This window comes from Rhipicephalus microplus, chromosome 7 (assembly GCF_043290135.1).
Source record: "Rhipicephalus microplus isolate Deutch F79 chromosome 7, USDA_Rmic, whole genome shotgun sequence".
Lineage (NCBI taxonomy): Eukaryota > Metazoa > Arthropoda > Arachnida > Ixodida > Ixodidae > Rhipicephalus > Rhipicephalus microplus.
This window is the reverse complement of record NC_134706.1, coordinates 109,441,177-109,467,080: the sequence shown is the minus strand read 5'-3', so window position 1 is coordinate 109,467,080 and position 25,904 is coordinate 109,441,177. Positions and strand designations below refer to the sequence as shown.

The 25,904-nt window shown below is 43.8% G+C and overlaps 1 protein-coding gene across 7 annotated transcripts in view; it reads right to left on the bottom strand.

The window, feature by feature from the left end:
* Positions 1–18,283: 18,283 nt before the first annotated feature.
* The window catches only part of sick (sickie), a 1,179,025-nt gene continuing 1,171,404 nt past the window's right edge, over positions 18,284–25,904 (bottom strand). For all 7 annotated transcript variants that reach the window (XM_075869563.1, XM_075869567.1, XM_075869568.1 and 4 more), the window contains 3 exons: positions 25,747–25,865; positions 23,263–23,445; positions 18,284–22,636 (listed from right to left, as the gene is read on the bottom strand). In XM_075869563.1, the coding sequence (XP_075725678.1) occupies positions 22,538–22,636; positions 23,263–23,445; positions 25,747–25,865 (401 nt within the window). In that variant the 3' untranslated portion in view covers positions 18,284–22,537. The remainder of the gene's footprint in view (positions 22,637–23,262; positions 23,446–25,746; positions 25,866–25,904) is intronic.

Here is a 25,904-nt window from a genome sequence, read left to right as displayed (position 1 = left end):
TTATCGACTAATAAACGTCGTCACACATGCCTCACTTCGAATGGCATCTTTTTCGTTTCATAGAGGGACTGCTATGTTGCAGTCCTGAAATGCCCATTATTTTAATTTTAAAACCAAGAGTTCTCAGATGAGAAATAGGCCAGTAGAGTTCCAATACAGTGATACAGTACTAATACACAAATAGAATGCCAATAAGCAGATATACAATCAATACACCAATATACCAATACACTAATATGCATAGAGGTCTAATAGACCACAATGCCACTCACATGTCCATACAATACCAAGAGACCGTGATGCAAGGTAGGCCGGCAACTATAGCAGCCAGCCTCCGAGGAGGACAACGAAGTAGTTCTGTGTGCACGTGCTCTGGTGCTCGCGTTTCTGGCCCTTGGGTTACGAAAGTAAACGCCCTATTTTGCACCTGCATACCTGTGGCTTTGTGACATTTTCTAGTGGAAGTGCTGGGGTACGGTAGATGATACGGTCCCGTGAGAGCACCCCTGACGCAAGTCCATTGAGTAGCTCAACCGAGCTTACCCCTGTGCACGTACGTTCCAGCCGTCGTCTCCAGGGACTCGAGCCACAGCACGGTTTGCTGCCTGAACGTCAGAGGACTATGAATCAAACACCGCCGAACGTCACCGCGCCAGCACCAGCGCACCTGGTTATCAACCAGCCCAAGACGCCGAAAACATTTCATGGAGCTGCTTTTGAAGACGCCGACGACTGGCTCGAGCATTTCGACTGGGTCGCCGTCATCAACGATTGGACCCCAGAGCGTAAGCTACGCTATGTGTACTGCTTCCTGGAAGGCTCCGCGAAAACGTCGTTTGAGAACCATTAAGCAGCGCTTACGTCATAGGATGAGTTTCACCGGCAGTTCCTCAAGGCCCGAGAGGACAGGAAAGAGACAGCGGAGCGTGCTATAGAGGCACGGACTCAAGGTCCTAACGAAAGGGTGACGACTTACATAGAGGACATGGATAGGCTTTTCAGGCGTGCGGAGCCCTTCATGTCTTAATCCAAGAAAGTTCGCCACCTAATGCGTGATGTTAAAGAAGAGATTTTCGCCGGCCTGATTCAAAACCCGCCTGCGACACTTGCGGAATTCCATCAGAAAGCCACTGCCATGGAGAGGGCCCTTCAACAGCGTGCCAGGCAGTATAACCGTGGTGTACACCCAAGTGAGGTCACTTCTGTCACTCTCGGCAATGACATCAGCGCGTTGCAAGAGCTTATCAGAGCTCTCATTTAGGAAGAGCTACAAAAGATGCAGGCAACTGCTTCACCTGTACAGCAGCTCTCCATTGCGGAGATGGTACGCGCCGAGCTATGGCAAGCCGTTCACGCTCCCCAACCGTCCGAGGCGCCGCAACAGAGGCACTGCGTCAAGATGAGCTACGCGGAAGCAGTGGGACGTCCTCCATCGTGCAGTTCAACCAGCGTATTTTACCCCAATGAGCGACACGCTCAGCAAATGGAGGTAGGCTTCCGTCCTCGCAGCTCTCCGTTGATCGCCGAAGGAAGACCGAGAAAGAGTGACATCTGGCGTACACCCGACCACACGCCCCTTTGTTTCCACTGTGGGGAAGCCGGACATGTCTACCGAACATGTCAATACCGTCGTGTGGGTCTCCGTGGATTTTCGCCTAATGCCCCTCATCCACGACCTGGCGAGCGACCACTGGAATTTGAGAGTTTCATCTCGAATCGTCGCAGTATCGAACATCAGTCGCAAGAGTCTCGCTCGTCGTCGCCTGCTCGCTACAGGACACCGAGCCCAACCTATTCACGCAGCGCTCCGAGACGCCGTTCACCCAGTCCTGCAATCGGAAAAACGAAGTTCAGCGACCTCCGGAGGTGAGGCCGCTGACGCTGTCTCTACGGAAGATCCTCCACTACGACGACAGTGACGGCAGCAAAAAGATGTACAGACGCAGTCAAACGTGGTACGAAGAGTGGTGACATCAAACATTGCGGTAACTGTGGACGACGAAGAAGTAATGGCACTAATTGACACTGGAGCAGACACTTCCGTTATGAGCGTGGATCTTGCCTGCAGGCTGAAAAAGGTTTCCACCCAGTGGGCTGGGTCGCAGATACGTACAGCAGGAGGCCATCTTCTCACTCCGGTGGGACGGTGCACAGCGCGAGTCCGTATTCATGGATTCACGTATCTCGATATTTCGTAATACTGCTGAGTTGCTCGAGGGACCTAATTCTCGGACTGGACTTTCTGCATCATAACGCAGCCATAATTGACTGGCAAGAATCGCAGGTGACGTTTTCTTCGGCACACGCTTTAGCACGCAACTCTCACGACAGTCACGTCAATGATTTGAGCATTGTTCATGACGATGTAACGTTACCGCCAAAAAGTAGCGTGTTGACCTTGGTAACCTGCGACGTTTTTGATGAATTCAACGACTATGAAGGTATTACAGAGGCAAATATCCCGCTGCTGCTCAAATGAAACATCTGCATAGCTCGATGCCTTGTTCGGTTAGGGAATAAACGCTCTCGAGTTCTGCTGATCAACTTCAGCAATGAGTTTCAGCACTTCCCTAGAGGCACTACTGTCGCTTTTCTCAGTGAAATCGCCGACTTTTCCAATATCGGCATATTGGATATGACTTCACCGCATAAAAAAGCTTGTGCTGACCTGGGAAGTCGCATTCACGTTAATCCAGACTTGCCAGATTCACGAAAAGAACGGCTGCTAAACCTTGTGAGGGATTTCTAGGACTGTTTCTCCACAGAATCGAAAGTTCAGCGTACCACCGTTACAAAACACCGCATTGTTATACCGAGGAGTCGGCGTGGCTTCTTCGCCAACATCGATAGCGTGTGTCTCCGAAGGAAGGAGAGGTGATTAAGCGTCATGTTCAAGAAATGCTGAATGATGACGTCATTCAACCCTCGACAAGTCCGTGGGCGTCACCTGTTGTATTAGTAAAGAAAAAAGACAACACGCTACGCTTTTGCGTCGACTATCGACGGCTTAACAAAGTCACAAAACGCGACGTTTACCCCCTGACACGGATTCATGACGCCTTAGACCGTCTACGCCATGCCCAGTTCTTTACATCATTAGATCTCAAGTCAGGGTACTGGCAAATTGAAGTTGACGAGGGCGACCGTGAGAAAACCGCGTTCGTGACGCCTGGCGGGCTCTAAGAGTTGAAAGTGCTGCCTTTCGGCCTCTGTTCCGCTCCCGCCACGTTTCAACGCATGATGGACACTGTACTAGCTGGACTAAAGTGGCAGACGTGTCTTGTATACTTGGATGATGTCGTTGTGTTTTCAAGCACGTTTGACGAGCATCTTTCAAGGCTAAGAAGTGTCCTCACTGCAATAAGGAGAGCGAACCTTACCATCAAGCCCTAAAAGTGCTACTTTGGCTATCAGGAACTCAAGTTTATCGGCCACGTGGTGAGCCCGGGGGGTGTTCGACCAGATCCGAAGAAGTTGGCTGCCGTTGCCGATTTCCCTCGTCCTGGAGACAAAAAGGCTGTTCAGCGATTCCTCGAACTCTGTGCGTACTACCGCCGTTTTGTCGAAGGATTTTCAAAAATTGCGGAACCTCTTACCAGACTGACACGGCCAGATGTGCCTTTCGTATGGACGGAAGAACAACAACAAGCCTTCGTAGAGCTACGCAGTCGACTGTAGACAGCTCCAGTGCTGGCACATTTCGACGACACTGCCGACACCGAAATCCACACAGACGCCAGCAGCGTAGGAATCGGAGCCTTTCTAGTTCAATGGCAGAACGGTGCAGAGCGTGTGATCGCTTACGCGAGCCACAGTCTCAGAAAATCAGAGGCTAATTACTCTACCACCGAAAAAAGTGCCTAGCAGTCGTTTGGGCCATTAGCAAGTTTCGACCCTACCTATACGGCCGGCCATTTCTAGCGGTCAGTGACCACCATACGCTCTGTTGGCTTGCCAATCTACGGGATCCATCAGGCCGCCTCGCCCGCTGGAGCCTCTGCCTTCAAGATTACGACATAACGGTGGTCTACCGATCCGGACATGAGCATACAAATGCTGACAGATGCTGACAAAGCTGTGCCTAAGGGAACTGCAGTTGAAGTCGCCAGATTCTTTGTCCACGACATTGTTTTGCGCCATGGTGCACCTGCTGTTCTCATAACCGATCGCGGAGCAGCATTTATGGCAGAGTTATTGCAACAAGTCACCAAGCTGACGCACACCAACCCCCGGAAAACCCTACCTATACGGCCGGCCATATATAGCGGTCAGTGACCACCATTCGCTTTGTTGGCTTGCCAATCTACGGGATTCATCAGGCCGCCTCACCCGCTGGAGCCTCCGCCTTCAAGAGTACGACTTAACGGTGGTCTACCGATCAGGACATAAGCATACAGATGCTGACTGCCTGTCTCGTGCTCCTATATCTCCGACGTCATCTGACACTGAACAAAATTTACCGTTTCTTGGCATCGTCGATGTGGTGCGGACGGCTGAGCTTCAACGTGAGGACACTGAGCTACTTCCTGTCATCCAGCATCTTCAAGAAGAAAACGTTATCGTCCCACGCCGGCTCTCGCGCGGTTTAACAACGTATTGCCTGCGCAACAATGTTCTCTACAAGAGAAATCTTGAGAGCAGCCAAGAAACTTTCCTCCTCGCCGTTCCAACGGCACTGCGTGAGGAAGTTTGGCAGGCGTGCCACGACGATCCTTTGGCGGGTCACTTAGGCTTTGCTAGGACATTAACGCGCATCCGGCAGAAGTACTACTGGCCACAGCTGTATTCGTCCGTTCAGCGCTATGTCCGCACCTGCCGTGACTGTCAGAGGTGTAAAGTTCCACCCGCAAAGCCCGCCGGTTTCTTCCAACCTTTAGATCCACCTAGAGCACCATTTCAGCAAGTAGAAATGCATCTTCTTGGTCCCTTCCCTACGTCATCCTCAGAAAATAAGTGGATAATCGTCGCAACCGACTATCTAACTCGCTATGCAGAAACCAAAGCTGTGCCTAAGGGAACTGCAGTTGAAGTCGCCAGATTCTTTGTCCACGACATTGTTTTGCGCCATGGTGCACCTGCTGTTCTCATAACCGATCGCGGAGCAGCATTTACGGCAGAGTTATTGCAACAAGTCACCAAGCTGACGCACACCAACCACCGGAAAACAACAGCTTATCATCCCCAAACGAACGGCTTGACGGATAGGTTAAACAAAACACTGGCCGACATGCTATCTATGTATGTTGATGTAGAGCACAAAACGTGGGATGACATTTTGCCGTACGTCACGTTTGCTTATAACACCGCTGTGCAAGATACCACAGAGCTAACACCGTTCGAGCTTGTTAGGGCCGTCGCGTCACAACACCGTTGGGCGCTATGCTCCCTGTAGACCAGGACACCAGCGGAAATGACAGCGTTGACGACTTCGTCGAGAAAGCCGAGGGAGCCCGCCAGCTTGCACGGAACCGGATTCGCACGCAGCAAGATATCGACGCTCGCCGTTACAACCAAGGCCGAAGGAACGTCCACTATCAACCAGGTGACTATGTATGGGTGTGGACACCAGTTCAACATCGTGGGCTTTCGGAGAAGCTATTGCGACGCTACTTTGGCCCTTACGAAGTTGTGCGCTGCCTCAGTGACGTGAATAACGATGTAGTTCCCCAAAGCTCCGACACCAGTTTAAACCGAAAACGTCCACGTCCAGAGGTAGTCCATGCAGTACGGATGAAACCGTACCATGCCCGCGAGTTATGAACACTTCGAATTTTTTCCTTATTATCCACAACAGCGTGGGCTTTTTTTTTTCGTTGACGTGATGATTTTTTTTTTCATGGCCACCTCTAGCATCTCAGTCAGTCGACCGAGACGGTCGCTCTTGAAAAAGGGGAATCGATGCAAGGTAGGCTGGCAACTATAGCAGCCAGCCTCTGAGGAGAACAACGAAGTAGTTCTGTGTGCGCGTGCTCTGGTGCTCGCGTTTCTGGCCCTTGGGTTACGAAAGTAAACGCCCTATTTCGCACCTGCATACCTGTGTCTTTGTGACAATATGTTCAATAATCTGGTAGGTTATTGGTGTCTCGGTAGGTAAGTTTTGCTAGGACAAGCTAATGAGTCTTGAACTGATGCAGCGTGGACAGCTATCGAGAGTGGCCACTCGCCTGGAAGTTTAAGTCCGTTGGGCAGCTCACTAAGGTGAGAGTGCTGTCGTGGCCGCCAACAACTAAACCAGAGAAGACGCGGAAGTTTTCCTCTCCTATCCGTTTCACTCTCGCCTGCTCAACTTCCTCACCACGTGGACAATGGGAAAGCGAGGTAAGTGAAAAGACAAAACTAAAGTTTGTTTACGGGAAGATTCATGCCGCCCAGTTGTCTTTCTTCGTGCCACGCGTAGACACGCCCCAACATCTTCTTTTGTGAAAAGTAGTCAGCAGATTAATCTTGTCAGCCTGCTAGCGTATTTGAAAAAATTAAGAGACTGATTTTACAATTTGGGCGTAAAATCGCGAATAAATCAGTTTTGTCGACACACTAAGGGAGAGAGAGAGAAAGAGAGGGAGAGATAAATAGAGAGGAAAGGCAGAGAGGTTAACCAAGTTTGGCTCAGTTGGCTACCCTCCACTTGGGGTGGTGGAAAGGGATAATAATAGAAAGGAAAGAGATATAAAAGAAGAATAGTAAGAAAGAGAAGGATGAATAGTCATTTGGAGACTACACAGCATGGTGTCACACTGTTTTTTCAAAAGTGGTCGTGAAGTCTGGGGGTCCTTAAGAAGTACAAGAGGGCTTTCGTGGCTTTGCGTGTATGGGAGACCGTCGGCCAAGGTTCCAGGATCTTCTCTTCTGTAAGCGGCCGTGAATCCAGCTGACGGAGCTTGGCTTCCATAATACGTCGTTCAGATTGGTATGCTGGGCAAGGGCATAGAATGGGCTCGAGCGTTTCCTCGCTGGCGCAAATGTTGCAGGTTGAAGTGCTCGCCATTCCAAGGAGACGAGAGTACTCATTTGTAAATGCCAAGCCCAACCTCATGCGACACAGTAAAGTTTCAGCGCATCGTGGGAGCCCGGATGGCAAATGAAGTTGCAAGTTTGGGTCGATCGAATACAGGTGCGGTTGGAGAAACCCGAAACTCTAGGAGAGTAACAAAACTGATGATTTTCGACAGCTCATATCTCTTTCTTAATATAGAAACTAGAAAACTTTATTTCCTGAAATTTCGTTGCACTCTACCTTGTGGCAACATGGGACCACGAAGCTCGGGGTTCCTATGCGTTTAAGTTCCCATAAGGTGGGCTGTGACAAAACTTTGCAAAGTAGAACTCCAAAGGCTCTAACTGAGTGTAGTTGAAGATGGGGCCGAAAGCGGCATTCGAACCACTGACCTTCTGGTTAGGAAAGGAACACTTAACCTCTCAGAAAATGTCACGCCGTGATTTCCAACCAGCAAAATTAGGCTGAGAAACTTCGTCTTTCAGATTTTTCGAAACTGATAATGACATTTGACCTCCAAAAAGGTCGAAAAAGTCCACCTGAATAAGCGAATCGATGCAACTATAGTGGCTCTGACATGAAAAAGAAGTGTTTAATTCCCACTATGGGTTATGAAGTAACGCGCAGCCCAAGTCGCGTGTTCGTTTCATAAGCGGCAGGTCACTGGTTTGAATCCCACTGTCGTCCTCATCAGTGGGATTCGAACCAGTGACCTTCTGTTTATGAAACAAACACACGACTTGGGCTGTGCGATATTTTATCCCGTAGTTGAATTATACGGCTCGTTTCAATGTCGGAGCCCTTATATAGTTGCATCGATTTGCCGATTCAGGCAAACCTTTTCGTGTTTTTTTTTTTTTTTTGAAGATCAAATGCCGTTATCACTTTCGAAAGATCTGAAAGGCGAAGTTCCTGAGCCTATTTTTGCTGGTTGAAAATCACGGCGTGACACTTGCTGAGAGGCTAAGTGTTCGTTTCCTAACCAGAAGGTCAGTGGTTCAAATTCCGCTTACTGGTTGATTTTTAACAGAAGTTGTTCGTTTTCTGAACGTTTGTCAAACTCCGCCTAGTGGCAACTTGGTGGCATGGGACCATGAATCCAGGGGTTCTCATGCCTCCAAATAGTCACAAGGTAGAACGTGGCAAAATTTCATAAAATAATAAAGTTCCAATTTGAAATGAAGCCAACAGTGGGACTCGAACCAGTGACCTTCTGATTATAAAACGAGCAGTCTCAACCATTGTCATGCCATGATTGCGAATCTGCAAATTTAGGTTCAGGTACTTCGTCTTTCAGATCTTTCGAAACTGATAACAGCATATGACCTTCAAAAAAAACTCAAAGTTCACCTGAATCGGCAAATCGGTGTAACTACATCCGACGTGGAAACGAGCAGGTCAATTTCAACTATGAGCTTAAATAACCCACAGCACTTGTCGCGTGTACGTTGGCTTTACCGCACGAATGGCCAAACAAATGGAAAAGTTTAGCCGCTTATTACCCCCGATAAGGCTCAACTTTTGTCTGACGTCGCACCTTGCAGCGCTGTTCGATCGATGAGCTCTTTCGAGTTAATAGTTCCCCTGGTAAGTTGGCTTCGCTGCATGAATGCTAAAAACAATCGTAAAAGTTTAGCCTTTTATCACCCCTGATAAGTTGTGACGTCAGACAAAAGTTGAGCCTTATCGGAGGTGATAAGAGGCTAAACTTTTTCCACTGTATTTGGTCGTCCATGCGGTGACGCCAACGTACCAGGGGAACATTTAACTCGAAAGAGCGCATACATCGCACATTCCTGCAAGGTGTGACGTCAGGCAAAAGTTGAGCTTTATCGGGGGTAACAAAGGCATAAACTTTTTCGACTGTTTTTGGCTATTCGTGCGGTGAAGCCAACGTACCAGGGGAACTATCGCCGCTGCAATATATGCCTAAATAAAAGCCATCGAAAAAAGTTTAGGTCTGTGGCATACTTTTCTTCTTCTTTTGGCATGAGACACTTGGGACATAAGTTAGTAGTGGGTAGTCTGCTGAGAAGAAAGAAGAAGTAGTTGGAACAATGGCGGAGATGCATTTATAAACCGCGCTGTGTTTTCGGAACCGCGTTTCAGAGTGCTATAGGTCCTTACTGGGCCGTAGCTATAGAAGGGGAAAGATTTTTGACCCCTTTCTCCCCAAACTATTCATAGTTTAACCATTCGCGTGATACTAAAGTATTTACACACCTTCACAGGGCTCACAGTTACTAAAGTTAGCAGTCATAGGAGGTTTTCTAAAACCTCCCTTGCCGCGAAATTGCCGAGGAATGCTCACCAGTTGAACACCACAGAGTTCTAATTAGGAATAATAACTTAAAACATCATGTACATTTTATGTGAGAACATTGCAGCAGCCACAATTTATTTTGGAACACACAAACCAAACGATCCCAGCACACAATCTTAAAATCTTGGTGTCCCAGCTTACAGCTTTTCAGTCTCATTGATCGACGCTACACCCAAACTCGCATGGCCTTCCAGTTCAGGCCTAAACCTGTTGGGTAAGCAAGACAATCCCTATCCTGCTGCCATGTCGTACTTTCATTAACGAGGATAAGGCTAAACGAAGAAAAACAGAAGTGTTCTATCGCAAACCAAAGAATCGAACCCAGTCCCTCACGATCAGAAGGCGAGCGCTCTAACCATTGAGCTAAGCATCATTGCTTACTCTGCTTGAATGCATCTGAAACCATATGAATAATGCGTCGTACCGAAAAAAAAAAAAAACTTGTGTGATGGGTGGATGGACGGACGGATGGATGTATGGATGGATGTATGGATGGATGGATGGATCCGGCTGTGCCCTTTAACTCAGGTAGTGGCTCATGCCACCAGACTATAAAGTTAAGTATTATCACTTTGTGTTTATGGATTGAATTTCACTCGCGCCTCAATTGATTGTAGCCACCAATCAGTTATCATCCTCCTGCTTATTTCTACCCGTATAAAGCCTTCACTGTTCCTAAACCCCAATGCTTAGAAAAATTCTGCACAAGAGTGACCAGAGTCGCCATCTGGCGGCAACTGGCCGAAATGGTGAAGTGTGGATTGCTCCTAGCGTCGTCTGCTAGCCACGTCGTGTTTCTATGTGCGCGTACGTCATGCACGTTCTCAAAGTGCGGTTTGTCCAGTCTTGTCAGCGCGAGTGTAACTGTTCTTACGTGCGCCTGAAATGACATACGAAAGCATTTGGTGCTTCTCGGCTGCTAATGCTTATTAATAAGATCGGCGAGTGCAACTTTCCAGACTGCTGTTTATTGTCATCTTACCCTCCATTCACCGGAGTAATTTCAGAGTGGGTGATGCTTTCTGTTTCTAGCACATCGCAAAATGCGCTTGGCATCCTCCCAGACATGAAGACTATCATATTCTGGGTGAATGCAGTGATTTATAGCGACTTGATCGGTTGTAAAAAAAAGAGGCTCTAGATCATGCACTTGCGCGCTGTTGGCGGTGTACAACTACGACACTGTAGTTCAGCGATCATGCGAGGAGCCTTAGTTTTGTTTATCTGGCCGTGGTACCACACATAGAAATGTTACTATCTCATGAACTGCGAGACGTACTTCGGCACTTACACTGCACTTAAAACAGATACCGTGCGCAACGGTGTGCATAGATTTAAGAACGCTTTAAAGAGCCCTGACGTTGAAAATTAATTCAGACGGCATGCCCTATATATAAATGTCGTATGATTTCACTACAAGTTTCATCTTTTTTACATTGTTTTCAGTGTTTGTGTGGCATTGTTTGTGACCGACGGAAGGCAGTGGTAATTTTTGTCGAAAAAAATATGCTTGTCCTATTAATCAGGCTTTTGTTGTGGCACCGTTATGCACGTAATCTATCGAATAAAGCTTTCTGCTGAACTCCTATAGAAGGTTTTTACTGGTACTAGAACATGTGCGTAGACGTGGTAGACGCAGTGTAGCCCAAAGCGCCGTCAGCCACTAAGCTTTCCTGATTAGACTTATTGAATGCCCTACATTTCACGGTGAACAGGCCGAGAAAAAAAGAATCATATGCGTATGACGTGCGAACGGTGGCACTTAACGAATCGCACAGATATGCGGGCTTTCTACGATCTTTCGTTATCTCTTTTTTGTAGTATGCAGATGACAAAGATGTAAATAGGTAGTTCTGCCATGCTACAGCAGTGCGTAGCAGGCAGAACAGAAGCTAACCACGAACAAACAACACAGAAAAGGCGTGATTTAGTGCGAAAGCGTGAAGACAGTCACCCAGGCCAAGTGTCCCTATGAAAGGCAGATGCACTTAACTCGTGGGTAATGTTAACGTTACATAGGAGTCATGCACTGATTCAATAGACAAGAGTGTAGATATGAACAGTAAACTGTAGTCAACGCATTTTATCTGCCGACAATCGTCTCAGACCGCACGCAACGACTGCTTCGTGTATTTGTATACGCGCCGCCGACCGCCTACCCACACTGGATGGATGGATGGATGGATGGATGGATGTGGCTGTACCCTTTAGATTGGGCGGTGGCTAACGCCACCTAGCCGTAATACTTAGTGAACTGACCATTACATTTATCCTTTTTTTTTTCCTTTAAATAATAAAATTGAGGAATAATGAAGTTGAGAAGTGAGGAAATAATGAAGTTGAGGAAATAATGAAGTTGAGGACAGCTATCGAGGCAGTGCTGCCACCTATAGCCCGATCTCGCCGCGAATAGGGTGGAGCCCTTTACAGAACACTATCAAATGTTCAGCCGTTTCCTCGTCCTCTCCACACGCACTACAAACCGTGTCTGTACCTTCGTATTTGGCTCGGTACGTCTTGGAAGCAGCGGGCGCTAATGCCACCGGCGACGGCGTTGACGCTGGCGCTCATCGCGGCGTTGTGCAAGAGAGAAACCTGGGAAGGCGCAAAGCACGCAGTGATGGACCAGTGTTTCTTACGGGAACATGCCAATCACAGCTAATGGGCAATGAGAGTCAGAAGACTCTGACTGGACACAGAGATCCGCAGTCCGCTTTTAGTTGAGGCGCACGCTGCGAATTTGTATTGTTCTACAACGCACGCGAAAAATTTTCCACCGACATCTATCTTGTAGGTAATGATGAGGATGATAGCGGGATTCAAACCAGTGACCTCCCGGTTATGCAACGAACACGCGACTAGTGCTGTGCGTTATAGCCTATAGGTGAAAACACACGGCTAGTTTTTATGTCGAAGCTGCTATAGTTGCATCGATTTGCAGATTGAGGCCCACTTTATTAGAGGTCTTTTTTCTAAGGTCATATGCCATTATCAGTCTCGAAAAATCTAAAAGACGAAGATTGTGAGCCTAACAATGTCGGATTGGAAATCAGCGTGTGACATTGGCTGAGATGTCAATTAGGTTATTTATTTCATATACGGAATATTGGTGGTTCGGATCCCGCTGTCGGCTTTATTTCGAACTGGGTTTCTTTCCTTTTTTTTCTAAAATTTTGTCCCACTCCACCTTGTGGCCTTTTGGCGGCATAGGATGCCCGGGCCTCCCGGATCTCACGGTTCCATGCTGCAGCTGGTCCCGTATTTTTGTAGTAACAAACTTTTTTTTACAAGGAAAAAAAAAGGTTTGCTATTATTTCATGGCTTCTAAGAACCACCCTTAATGTTGTTCTCCGCATTACTTCTGCCCAGTTTCACAAGAATATACGACAGCACGTACATTTCAATTGGAGCAGTTATGTATCTGGGTGACTTCTTGGTGTTCTAACATTTCCAGCTCTGCAGTTAGAACTTCCAACCTTACGGTCATGAAAGGAACACTATAAATACTCGGCTACCAGCACGGCACAGGATGTAGAACTTGGTCTGCTCACTACTGCAGTTTCTGATTAAAAACAAAAAACAAACTTCAGCATTTTAGCTTTCTTATGGCTGGCCACCTGTATGCACGCATTTATGGAGCACATAAGCCATCGAAGCTGTCTGCGCAAAAAAGTTTCCCGAATTCTGACAGAAACTTTTCTCCACTTCCAGTACGCATGTTAACCCCATCCCGTCTTCAGTGTCTTAGCTAAAAGATTGCTTGTGTGTTTCTAAGGATAAACTAGACATGCAGGCATTTTAAAGTATTCACTGGTCAATAGAGTAGCACTGACAAGTGTGCCACTTTATTTAAGAAATGTAATGCCACGCAATACAACACAAAAGAAAGATAGAAGGAAAGTACTTGATCTTGCAGTTCTTTAGCTCTTTTAGGAGCTGCTTCGCATTAGGTATAGTGTGGGCACAAGAAAACAGATAACAATATGTCTGATATAGATTCTGTCACTATGGTGCAATGCTAAGTGCACTAAGTATTAGCTCTGCAAAAAAACAGTGCTGGTAAATATTATCAGTTGCAAAATGCAAGCTTAAGGAACGAATGCCTGAACCAAAAAAAAGAAAACAAGCACCTCAACACATTTTAGCACAAGAATGATGCCACAATGACACCAGAGGAACACTACCGATTCAAAGATGTCACTTCTAGGATGCTCAACAAAAGCAGTACAAACAATACTGCTTATACACATAGCTCGTATGAGCCCTCACATACTTGGGCAGGTGTCTAGGAAGTCTGAGTAAATAGCTGGTAGCTGCCAAGCACATAGAGGAATATTACAGTTTGCAGGACCAATAAATGAAACTTATTTGTCACTATGAAATACAGTGGCCAAAAAGTCCTACCTGCCAGTTCAATCAGTACATTATGCTTGAACTCAACCACACCTTTCTGTGAATACTGTTAGTCTGAATTTTGTCCCCAACAGACATTACCTTCAACCCCCAGCAAAAAAATATGCTGTACTGAAACCAGGTCACAATAATGGTGCTGTGTGCCTACTTCGAAGCGGGCCATAGGGTGGACCAATAGTACTTAACGAGCTCTACAAAACGAATACAGTTGACGAGTAGGAGGCACACTCCCGAGGAGAGATGTTTGGAAAACCCAGGTCCATGAATCGCTCTAGTCAAGTGAGTTAGAGCTGGAACACTGCCATCCACTTTCTTCAGTTCATATATTGCTACATATATAACCCCACATTCTAGGAAGTTTTCAACATGCTGGGATATGGTGCTAACAGTTAATTTACGTCATAGCCCTGAAACTTTGTTACACTTGTGAAAATGGAGTTTCCCATAACTGGCAAGGTGACTGCATGTGCATAGGAGAGTTCTTAGCACTATTCAATGTCCTTGTCAATCGCTGTTTTAGAAACTGAACCTCAGCCTTCACAAACAAAGAAAATGTATTTTTCCTTCGTCCCTTTAAGGACATGGCAATGAAAATTATCTTTGTTATTTATGAAGTCAAAGGAATGAAGTTAGGCATGCAGATGTCAATTGTTGAACTGATATTATAACTAAAATCGAGTTTAAACTATCTAATATAACTTTTGAGTTACAACATTTGACCGACTCTGATTGTCATTCCAAAATAATTAGCTAATGAGGCACAAGTTCATCAAAGTTTTTGTATAGGGATATTCACAAGGGTCTATTTTGTGCCGTAATGCTGTTGGTTGATTTTAAATATTCAAGTAAGCACACAAAATGTTTTTTTTAAATGTCCTAGACATGTGTTACCAAAAACTTTTACAATTATAAAGGTCTGTATGATGGACAGCTTTACTACTATGGACAGCTTTACTAGACAGCTTTACTGCACTCACCAATGTCTCACAATCGAAATGCAAAAAATGGAATGGCTATAGCATAATTTTAATGTGAAATGGCGCAGGGATGACTGACAGCAACTTCTAAAAAAGTGAAAGCTGAGAAAATGGAACTAAAGAAAAAAATTGGAGCTAAAAGCTGATAAACGAAACTCTGAAGAAAGCTGGCTTCATTTTTCAATAAAGAAATGCATATTTGTAGGTATCTTAAGCTCCAATCTGTCCTCTTTATGATGATGCCAATATGGCGGCATTGTGCCGAGGAAAGGCGTCAAATTTGCATTTTGACATGCCCAATTTTCACATAGCTTTTGACGACAGCCCACTGGTAAAATGCTTGTTTCTCAACTTCTACTACTTATTTTGATCTAAAATCACACTATGATGTAAAACATGGTGTCAGGATTACAGAAAAAAGTTCATTTAGGAACTGAACATTTTGACCAAACTTACAATTCCCATATCCACATCCCCCTTAAAAGCTAACTCAACAAAATCTCAGAAGGGTTAAACAAGTTATATAAGACTAGCATGTAAATTAAAGTACTAATATATATTTCTACACAGCTCACCGTGCCACAAAACTAATAATGCACTAAAATTCCTCATTTGTTTCAATTTTTCTTCGCGCAGAAGCAGCAGAAGCTTGAGAAAAAAAAAACTGCATTTTGCACGGGTGTTTAGCCGGGCAATGATGGTTTGAAACTAGCCTGAGGATTGGCAAGAATGGTGAATGTGATGGCTCTCATAAACAGCTCCTTGTTGGAGCAGTTCCTACCTCAGCGCTGTTGAAGACATTGAATTTGTCTTCGATAATGAGCCTAATTTTGTCAGTAAACATGAGATGGCTGAAGACGACACTGAGAGCAGCTACAATGATGACGCAGTGACGCTATGGTGCCTTCACAGCTCATAGAGTTCAACAAAGTGTTTCATTTAAATAATTCATAAGTTAAGAAATTGAGAACTTCATTCAAAATTTTGCTGCAGTTACATTTCTTGCATAAATAAAATGATGAACCAGTACCTACTGGTAGAACTGGATGCAAAATTCACATAAGATTGCTTGTTAGTAGTGAGAGTAACATGGTCATGGATAGAAGCAAGTTCAGCAAGACTGCCAATTCCTACGTGTCTTCACTGAACAGGACGAAACACCAGCAGTTTTCTACAGACTCAGGTTGGGTAGTACAATCGAACCCCACTACAATGAAACTAACGGGGCGCAGAAAAAATTATGTCGAAGTGAAAATTTAGTTGTAGTGAAATTGAAAAAATATATAGCTTATCTGAGCTAGCAAAAGAAAGGAACGTTTATTGTCAAAATGTTAAAAATGTCCACTGCTTCCTATTCCTTTCCAGCAGCATCACGACGCGATTCTCACCCATGCATAACGAGGCCATGGGGAAAAGCACACTGAAACAATGCCTAAAACCGCTTTTGTGAACGAATCAAACAGTTGAATTAACACGTTAACGCCAGCATTATTACCAGCAAATGCTTGCCGTCAAAAGTATCTGACAACGCCGAGATGGTGGCAGGGTACCGTGGAGCAGCGACTTTCCATTATTCTATGCCATTCTTATCATCCATCACTCGTGGCTAGGTGATTTTGTTTATAATGAGGATAACAGCCACTCTGATTAGTTACCACACTGACCAAGTGCGAACATAATGATAAGCATGGGAATCGGAAAAGGCATCGCACTGCGGTTGCACCCAGCAGCTGCGAGAAGAAAACCATGAACTGAGCAACTGAGCTTTAGCTTGCGATCATCTGCGGCTCAAAAGCAAGCCAGTGGATAAACAAAAGTAGGGCAGTCTCATTGCCATCGCTATCAAGCAATGGTGGCACCCAAGCTTGCTGAACAGCAATGGTTTCTGGTGATGCAAACGCTTGTTAGACGTCGTTGATGCATTTTCAGGCTCTGAAAATGCACAAAGACGTTAAATATTGGGTTTACTGCATAGCAATAACTATCTGAGCCTGGAATTACATCATAAAATTTCGTTGAAACGAGATGATCGAAGAAAAAGTGTTCGTTGTGGCGACAGTATTTAAGCATTGACTCCTGTGGATCGCTAACGGGGAATTGTTAATATTTTGTTGTAGCGGAAATTTCATTGAAGCGGGGTTCATTGTAGCGGAGTTTGACTGTACTATCATTGCAGCCACACTTTCCGGTCAGTGATGATGCATCGTCAAGTTAATATTACACCACAAAGGAACCAACCTTTGGGTGAGTGGATACAGTTGAACCTCTTGAAGGGGTAGCGTATCAAAGGAAGGCACAAGCAAATACAGGAAAACGGTGTCCTGTGCTCCCTTCTGCCTTGTGTCCTTGTTTTTTTGAGCCATCCTTCAAGATCTTCCTACACTGCTCGATCTAAGATACTAATTTGACTTAAATGCTGATTTGGCTCCAAACAAAGAACCCAGGTTATAAATTGATTGTGGAGTATCTTAGAAACTACTTCACCTATCAAAAAAGTGATTACATTTCTGAAATCTGCATATCCAAATATAAAAACTGAAATTTTCATTCAGATATATCCATAAATAAGAAAGTTGCCTATCAGGTGCAGACTGTCCCCTTTAAGCACAAACAAATGAGAAAGATAGTGCTGACTGACAAAGCACTAGGCAGTAACCTTGAGGACCGTACTGCAAGACTTCGATGGTTCTTCACATGTCATGACAACAGGTGCACGGCTGTGTCTGTGTGCTGGTATTCATCAAATTCAATTAGCTTCAAGGCTGCTGCTGCTGCTGCTGCTTTGCAATTGTATTGACAGTGAAGAAAGCCCTGATCAGCTTCATTTATGTCATTCACACTCATCACTACCTTTTTTTTTCCTTGCACGTTATGCAAAAAATTTGTGCACATTTAGTTCTAAACAAGCCACCTCAGCTACGCAATTTTCTCTTTTGCACCTGCTGCTGATATGATTTTTGTGGAGAACGCTATCAAATTTTACACTATTACGATACTGTTATATTCTCACACTTTCTTCACAACGATATTTCTCATTTCTGATGTACACTTCTGTTTCCTCCGTTTTTAAAGCTTGAGCTTTCCTCGTAGTCAAAAACTGCACTTATGTAATTCTTGTTTCGTACACGATTTCAATGCGCACACTATATACTTCTTGTTCTTCTGCTGCTTAAAAGATCATGCACAGAAGAAATGAATAAGCACATCACTTTTCTGGATAAAAGATAGGCTTATCAATAGCATTTATATATTAGTAAGTTTCACAGTATACTGTTGAACTTATTATCAATAGTTCTAGTGATAGTTTCTTTAACCAACAATATTTTGATGGTGACTTAACTATCTATAGTATCAACAGTTCCGCACTGCTGCGTTAAGTATTCATCAGCAAGTGAAAGCTGATACAAACCCCTAAATTATTCCCAGGACACGCATGAATACTGCACCCACAGCCCCCGAAAATCAGTCACATCCTCCTCCCCCTCCCGCAACCACAATCTTGACTGAACACTGGATTTCAGGATCAGAATTTTTTTGAATACTGCTCACATCTATGAAGAAAGGACAACGGACAGATTCAATGTAAAGAAAAATGCTTTAATCATACCTCCACACGTCTCACTTCCACACTAAGTTTTTCTGACAGAGCAATGGTTATTCAAGCATCACGGGGCACAACGGCGATGCTCAGTTTGGGTGACTGTGACCATGTTTAGGACAAGCACAGGGATGACAGGGATGACACGTGGAGGAAAGATGTAGCCCTTTCAATACGTACTAACAAGATGAAGAAACACGTCCTGTGAAAGCAATTAAGACAACAATGCATTTCGCTAATTAAACAGGAGCATTCTCTTCTTTCAGCGATAACTTTATCTGTTTCACACTTGTCATGCATCTTTTTCTTTCATTTCAAGGTGAGAGACAGCTGTCTTAGAGCCAAAAAAAAATATGAAAAAAAAAACTGGCTGTTGTTCTGATGGAGGCACAAGTGATCACTTCAAATCAATGATGGCTAATGGTGTGAAAATTAAACAGCGTCATCAAACTACACTGTTATGTAGAGATGACGTATTGGTTCATACGCCGAGGCATACTGCTTTGTCTGCAAGACAGTCATTCAATTGCTGTGACCCAAGAATTTACGCCAAGACCTATACTACGAACCGCAGTAACCCAAGATTCAGCACATGTTTTCTAAAATTTCCACTACGAGTGACAACAACGGGCTTGATTAAAAGAATGCAGAGGGACTGCCCCCCATGGACAAGAATAATAATCAAATATCTTCGTTTATTATTTAAGCTGCAAAGCGAGGTTGAGCAACCTCCTCGGCACCCTGTACCTGAGAGAATGCATTCCAAGACATGGCTTTGCATCTACACCAGTTTCTCATTTTTGTAGTGACAAACACAGCACTTTTTTACAAAAACAAACTGAAAAATCCAGGAAAGAACTCAGATTCTCAGAAATAGGATCACAAACACATAAAAGCGGTAGCAACTAAAACAATCTTTTCTTGTACAATCACTGCAGGGGACTGTATACAATATGCTTGAACAGGCAAAGGTTGTATTGTATCAACAAGCTCAATGCAGTATCAATCGTTTTATAAATTAACTGGATGAATGAAAACAACACATGTGATGTGGCATGACGATGTTGATAGACGACGTAGGAAAAAAAAATGAAGTGCCGAATAATGTCTAATTAGGAAGACACACTTCAAGTGTGAAGGTGCAATGACCTGTTAAAGCCACACTCAGTCTTGGGCAAAACATTTCATAACTTCTCAATTGTTAGAGTCTACAATAAGGATCTGCACTGAAAATCGTGGCTCAATTCACAGCGGAGAAGCATACACACTTTCAAATACCTAGCCTTACTGCATAGTGTACGTACGTCCACAGCATGAATCTGGGGGTGTACATGAGCACATGCATGGCTTCCTATATATTTACCTTTCCTTATCCGCGCAACTGGTAAGTGGTAGTGGTAAAAGCGTAATTAAAATTCTCGCTTCCAACAAGTAATCAGCATGTCGGTGCATTCTGCAATGACGATAATCCAATGCAAGATATCCTGCAGAAGCAGCGGCATCTGTCTGAAGTTGCTGTACGTACACAAAACATGCAATCCTCTTCAAATACAATGCTCTATAAGGTGTTCTTACAGAACGTTAAGCACACACAGTATTACAAGACTTGATAGCTACATAATTTCAGCAACAAACTAAGAGAAATGTCGCGAAGGATTTGTGATCTGCTTTTTAAACAACTTTTCGATGAACGTCTATGAAGTAAATATTTAATAAACACAATATAGGTGGAAATTAAGAGAGCTGCCTAAAAATTTGCGTTTGCCACTTTTTTGTTCGCGGATGTCCAGGTAAACATTCCTACTTTATCCATGCTCCTGGCCTCGTTAATTAGATGGACAATTAGCTATAAAGCTAAATTCTTGGTGGTTATAATTGTCAGCAATAATGAAAGTTACAGTTTGCAAAAGACACAATATAGTCAACAACAAAATTTGAATACAAATAACAGCAAGTTTTTTTCCTCCCTAACCTAATAGAAAGCTATAAATTTACTGAATTTAATATGAGCCAGACACAGTTCTTGGGAACACATGCCCTTGATGTCACTGTTTCAGACTTAAGAATGACACCATTTTATTGGTACACCTGTCTACCCCCCAAGCACCATTAATACATATGACTCTCTAATAATAAGCACTAAGATCATAATTATTAGGAGAAATGCGCATTTTGCTTTAAAACTTTCATGTCAATGTCAGTGTATTTCTCTGGGTGCATAAGCTCGGAAAAAATATACTGGTGTTAAGCAATACAGATATTGCTTTCAAACACTATATTAGGTAGGCACTTGTATTCACAGGCAATTTCTAGGCTGAGGCGCAAATATTTTGCCGCTAATTAGATCACTCAAGAATGATTCATTGACAAAAATAATTGAATTATTTGTATTATCAATTTTATGGTGGTTGTTTATATGGCGAAGTGGTTCTAGGTCACAAATTATGGCGAGCCTGGTGTTTAAAAATTGAAAACATCGCGCATGGTTTCAAGGATCTAACTTCGAATTTCCAGACTGCGATGCTAGAAAAACTGAAACACGCACCGAGTGCACAGAAACTAACTGAGTGCGTCATAACTAACGCCCTTCCTGCTTTAGTTTCAGTTTCTTCAGCTTCGCAGTCTGGAAAATCGACGATGGATCTTTGAAACCACATGTGATCTTTTTGTTTTTTAACAACTAAACTAGCCATAAAACTTCGCCATATAAACAACCACCCTAAAATTGATAATAAAAGTTAATTTAATTATTTTTCTCAATAATCATTCCTACGTGGTATAATTAGTGGCAAGATCTTTTCACCTTCGAATAAAATTTCGCTGCAAAAAGGACAAGTGCCTATGTAATGTAGTTTTTCAAGGGAAAATCTGTATTGCTTAAAAAAACACACTGTATACATTTAAATGTCGTATGACAAAGTCGAATCTGGCACAAAAATAGGTTTGCTACATTGAAAAATTCGTTATAAATGTACACTCATAACACTGCATTCAAAGCAAAGTTTTTTAATTACTTTGCTATAACCAATTACTTTTTAATATCCACTTTCTGAATGTTCACTTCTAAACAAAACAGAGAAAGCATATGAAATGCAAGCTGACATAGCTTAGCAATTGGCTCAAACTGGTAGACAGAGCAGCAGTGTTCAAATAAACCTTTGATAGGCTTCTGTTAATTTTTGTTCACAAACTTCATTAAATTTGCAATGTCAGTTTAATTACAAAATTCTTAGGTCAAAGAGTAAAAACATCAAGTCAGTGAATATAGCTTGGGCAATTGTGTCACGTTCACTTCTTCAATTGAATAAAGCAACTTGGGAATTTTCAATGTCAATCTAACTGCATATAAGGATGTTCATTTGACCAGATAGCAAGTTCAACTAAAAGCAGATATTACATCAATCCTTGTTGTTACGACTCATCATATCGAGAAGCTCCAAACATTTTGAATGTGACGACGAAGTGCCTACATGAAAACTGACAGTGTGATGTCATTTACCCTGACGCACACGTGCTACTTTCAAAACATGCTTCTAGTTCTTCATTGATGAAGAGACGAGCTAAGTTTTGCAATGGTTGGTTTCCCTGTCAACCTTTTTAGCACTTGTGAAAAACAAAGAGACGCTTCTCCAAATTTGTTCGCCACATCAATATTTCTCCTGATATTCAGAATATGACACCAGTGTCTCTCTCTAGCACAATATAAATCTAGCACACCGTTCAGCAAAGTTTTCACATAGTATAAAAAAAGCGTATACAAGAATATCTCATGCAACACTCTGATATTTTCATATCTGATTCTCTTCTGTACAAAACATTCTGAGGGATTGGGGCGCACAACTTTTAAAAAGGCAAGGATCTTTTTTCTCTTATTTACAAGAAGTTCAGGCTGTATGTACAAGCAGTTCTGGCAACCCTTAAATATTACCTTTTATTTTTTTATTTTTCTTTAAAACAGACTAGGCCTAGGAGTGTTGCCGCTCTTCTGCAAAAAAGAACAAAGTTGGCAGCATTTTGTTCGTGGCTCCAAAAATGTAGAAAAAGAAAACCAAATGTACAAAGCTTCGATGAATCAGAAGGAACCACCATACATACTGCGCATTTTCGTCTTCCAAGCTAAGAACACAGTTATGTCAGCATGTAGTTCACGGCCACGTGACCTTACATTATGCGCAGAAAAACCGTTTCACCACAGATTTCTTCTATTTGCTTTACAAACTGCCCAATATTAGCTACGAAGTGCTCGTGGCCTCCAAGTCTGCTGGCTCGGGGTCATTGGTTTGTGGGCTTGAGTAGCTGGCTGCTTCCTGAAGGCGCATCAGCATGTTTAGCTGCAATAATACAAATGAGAGAATTTGTTCCGGGCCAAAAAAGTTTGCTTTTTTAGGTGAACTAAAACTGCCCCTAAAACACCAATTTTCTTCCCAGTGCATGATTTCTACGAACGATTGCATTCATAACAACCCCCAACGTTTCTCGCTCTCAAATCGGCAACTGTTGCATCCGCTACAATTAGAGCTCAATGGTTTACAATTTACCACTCATACCCACCACAATCGCTAACATGATTTACATTTTTCAATTTATTTACTTAGTACTCACTGAATCTTAACAAGCAATGAAGAAAGAGGATGGAGAATAGAAAAAAATGAACACAAAAACTGCAGGTTTACATAAACTTGTGCAAATGAAAGATGTAGAATATTTTATGCCGATACAAACACACGCAGCTACATCACAACTGTCATATGTGTTGGGAAAACAAGCTAAAAAAAAAGAAGAAAGCACCGTGATAATGCTTAATTCATAACAACCTTTAGCAATAAAACCTGTGCTTTACACTATTGCATTCATAACAGCCATATTCTTAACAATTTCATAACTAATCACACCCCCTCTCCCAAAGCACTACAAGATCCGTAGCTGTTGCATAATAACAACAATTTCCGGGACTCACCAGAGGATCTGCGTCGGAATCGGACTGGTCTGGCGCGACCTTGGGGCCAGCGTTCGGGTCGTACCCCACGTCTTCCGGCCGTAGCCGCAGCAGCTGGGGAGCTTCAGACACTGGACCGGGCCATGGATAGGTCTCCAGGACCCACTCGGCTGGGTCTTCCCATGCTGCTCTCCTTCCGTAGAGCTTCAAGTAGAATAGGAGAAACCTTTTAATTAGGACACACCATACATGCAGCCCAGTGCACACAAGAAAAGGAACTTAATAGTGTATAATTCAATTGCAGAGCTTAATATATGTAAACTCATGTAGGAAAAGGGACATGGAACCCAGTATTCTTTAATTGCTCCAATCAATGACATGGTCGCAACTGACATATCAAACCAGTGAGAATCCAATTACTGCCAATACCTAATAGCAGGCTTGTGCGAATATCACCTTTTTTGTACACCGCAAAGCAGATGTTAATTAGTACCAAACAAATGCAAAGCAAAGCCATGTGTTACAGCAACTTACGGCTGTAGAGTTGAATGTATAAGCGGCCAAATACATTGCATTTGCATTCTTTCATTGTTCGGCCCAGATAAGCCCTTCTTACACATGTCCGACTTCGCCCTGGGCAGCAAAACATCTTCTCCACTCACACACCGAAAACGTTCCCCCTCACATTTCTTGCGGACAATTAAGGTACGGCCAAACTCAAGTACAAATCAAGTGAGTCTCCCTTAAGTCAAGGCAGTATTTTAATTCAAGAATAAACATTCAATTTTTTCCCAATATTTAGTTACAAGTGTGCACATACCGTATTTACTCGATTCTACCGCGCCCTCGATTGTAACGCGCACCCGATTTCCAGCGCGAAAAAAAAAAAAAAAAGTACGACATCGATTGCAACGCGCACCCATTTTTCTCGCTGGCCAGCACGATCACACCACTCGAAAAAACGACTCCTTTGGGGAGCGTGTTCCATTTAAATATGAGGTACGGGCGAAGCTTGTGCCCATCTGACGTGTAACAGAGCATTGCCATCACTGTAGTTTTACCATGGACCGATGTCAGCACGCGAACTTGCTTCGCCCCCTTCTTCTCGACGGTTGTGGTGCCAGGCATGTCGAAGTAAAGAGGCGTCTGATCGGCATTCCTGGTTTGCCCAAGCAGGCAGCCGTTGTTGCGCCGCAAGTTTAGAACGAACCTCTGAAAACTGTGAAGTTTTTCATCGTAGTCCACCGCAAAACTTTTCGCATATGCACGTTCCCCTTCGAAAGGAAAAGCCTTTCCTCTTCATAAAGTTAGTTAGCCAGCACCTGCTCGCTTTAAACTGGCTCCGCATTAGACCTTTTTCTAAGATTGCATAGCCCGCACTTGGAGCAGTTCTGTCGTCAGGGGCCCCTGTGCCGCTCGCTGCTCAAGCACATACTCGCCGAGCAGCTCTTTAATTTGCGGAAACCGACCCTGCTGTCGGCCACTGAAGCCTTTGCGTGAAGCTTTGCTGTCGACAATCTTCTGCTTTTGTTTCCGCCGGTCCCGCACGCACGTTTCGGGAACTCCGAACGACCGCGATGCGGCCCGATTTCCGTCTGTTTCGGCACATGCGATGACTTTTCTTTTAAAAGCGGCATCGTGGTGCACTCGAGTTTTTGGAGTCGGCCCTTCCACGCCGTCGATGCTAATGCACTACTAGATGACGAACTCCTCAGCACACGTACGAAGTGCCGCACATGGGAAACACATAGGCTGAAATGGCCGACGCGCCATGCCGACGCACATAGGAGGCGGCCATTTTGGATTTGCCGATGGCAATAGATTGACCGTAATTTTTTTGTTCGTACTCGATTCTAACGCGCATGCGATTTATGAACTCGCCTAACCGGAAAAAAGGTGCGCGTTAGATTCGAGTAATTACGGTATACACTTTCACCATTACTGCTAGCACAGCCCAACAACTTCAATGTAATTATGCCACCATCAAGGAAAAGTAAACTTCTTGCTTATAACAAAGTTCTATAGTTATAGAGTTCATAAATAGGAGTGGATATGCCACCAAACTTACGTTGGCTAAGGTAAAGTAAGAGGATAGGCTGTTTTAATGTTTTCTACTTCCTCATTTTTTTTTTTTTTTTTGAAATTAGAAAACAAGCCAAGGGTAGTTTTTTTTTTCAATGTTCATAACACGAAACCATTGCAATCCTAATATTGATATTTCAGATTGAATATGGATAGGTTCGATGGTAGTGCATTCTTCGTAAAGAAATATAAAATATAGGAAAGATATCAGAGTAAAGGTAGTTTATCACAACCTAAGCACTCACTGTATCATCACAGACAGAACAGGCAATTCAATTAGGCTTCCGTTGAGCACGTTATTTGTCTTTCATTAGTTCATTCATTATTCATCCAATCGATTTCGATAAAAGAATGCCGCTTATTGTACAAAAATATTGCAAATATATATTGTATTCCAGTGCAACGTAAGTCAAGGATGATTACCTGAAGGCCCTCACGGACTGCTTCGAGCAGGTATGGTACAACGCTGTAGTTCCAGAGGTCGGTGAACCACACCTGGGAGCCCGCTACATCCATGGGGCATGCAAGGAACAGCCGTGGCCCTGGAACACAAGAAATTGCATGGTAGCGTGAAATCTAGT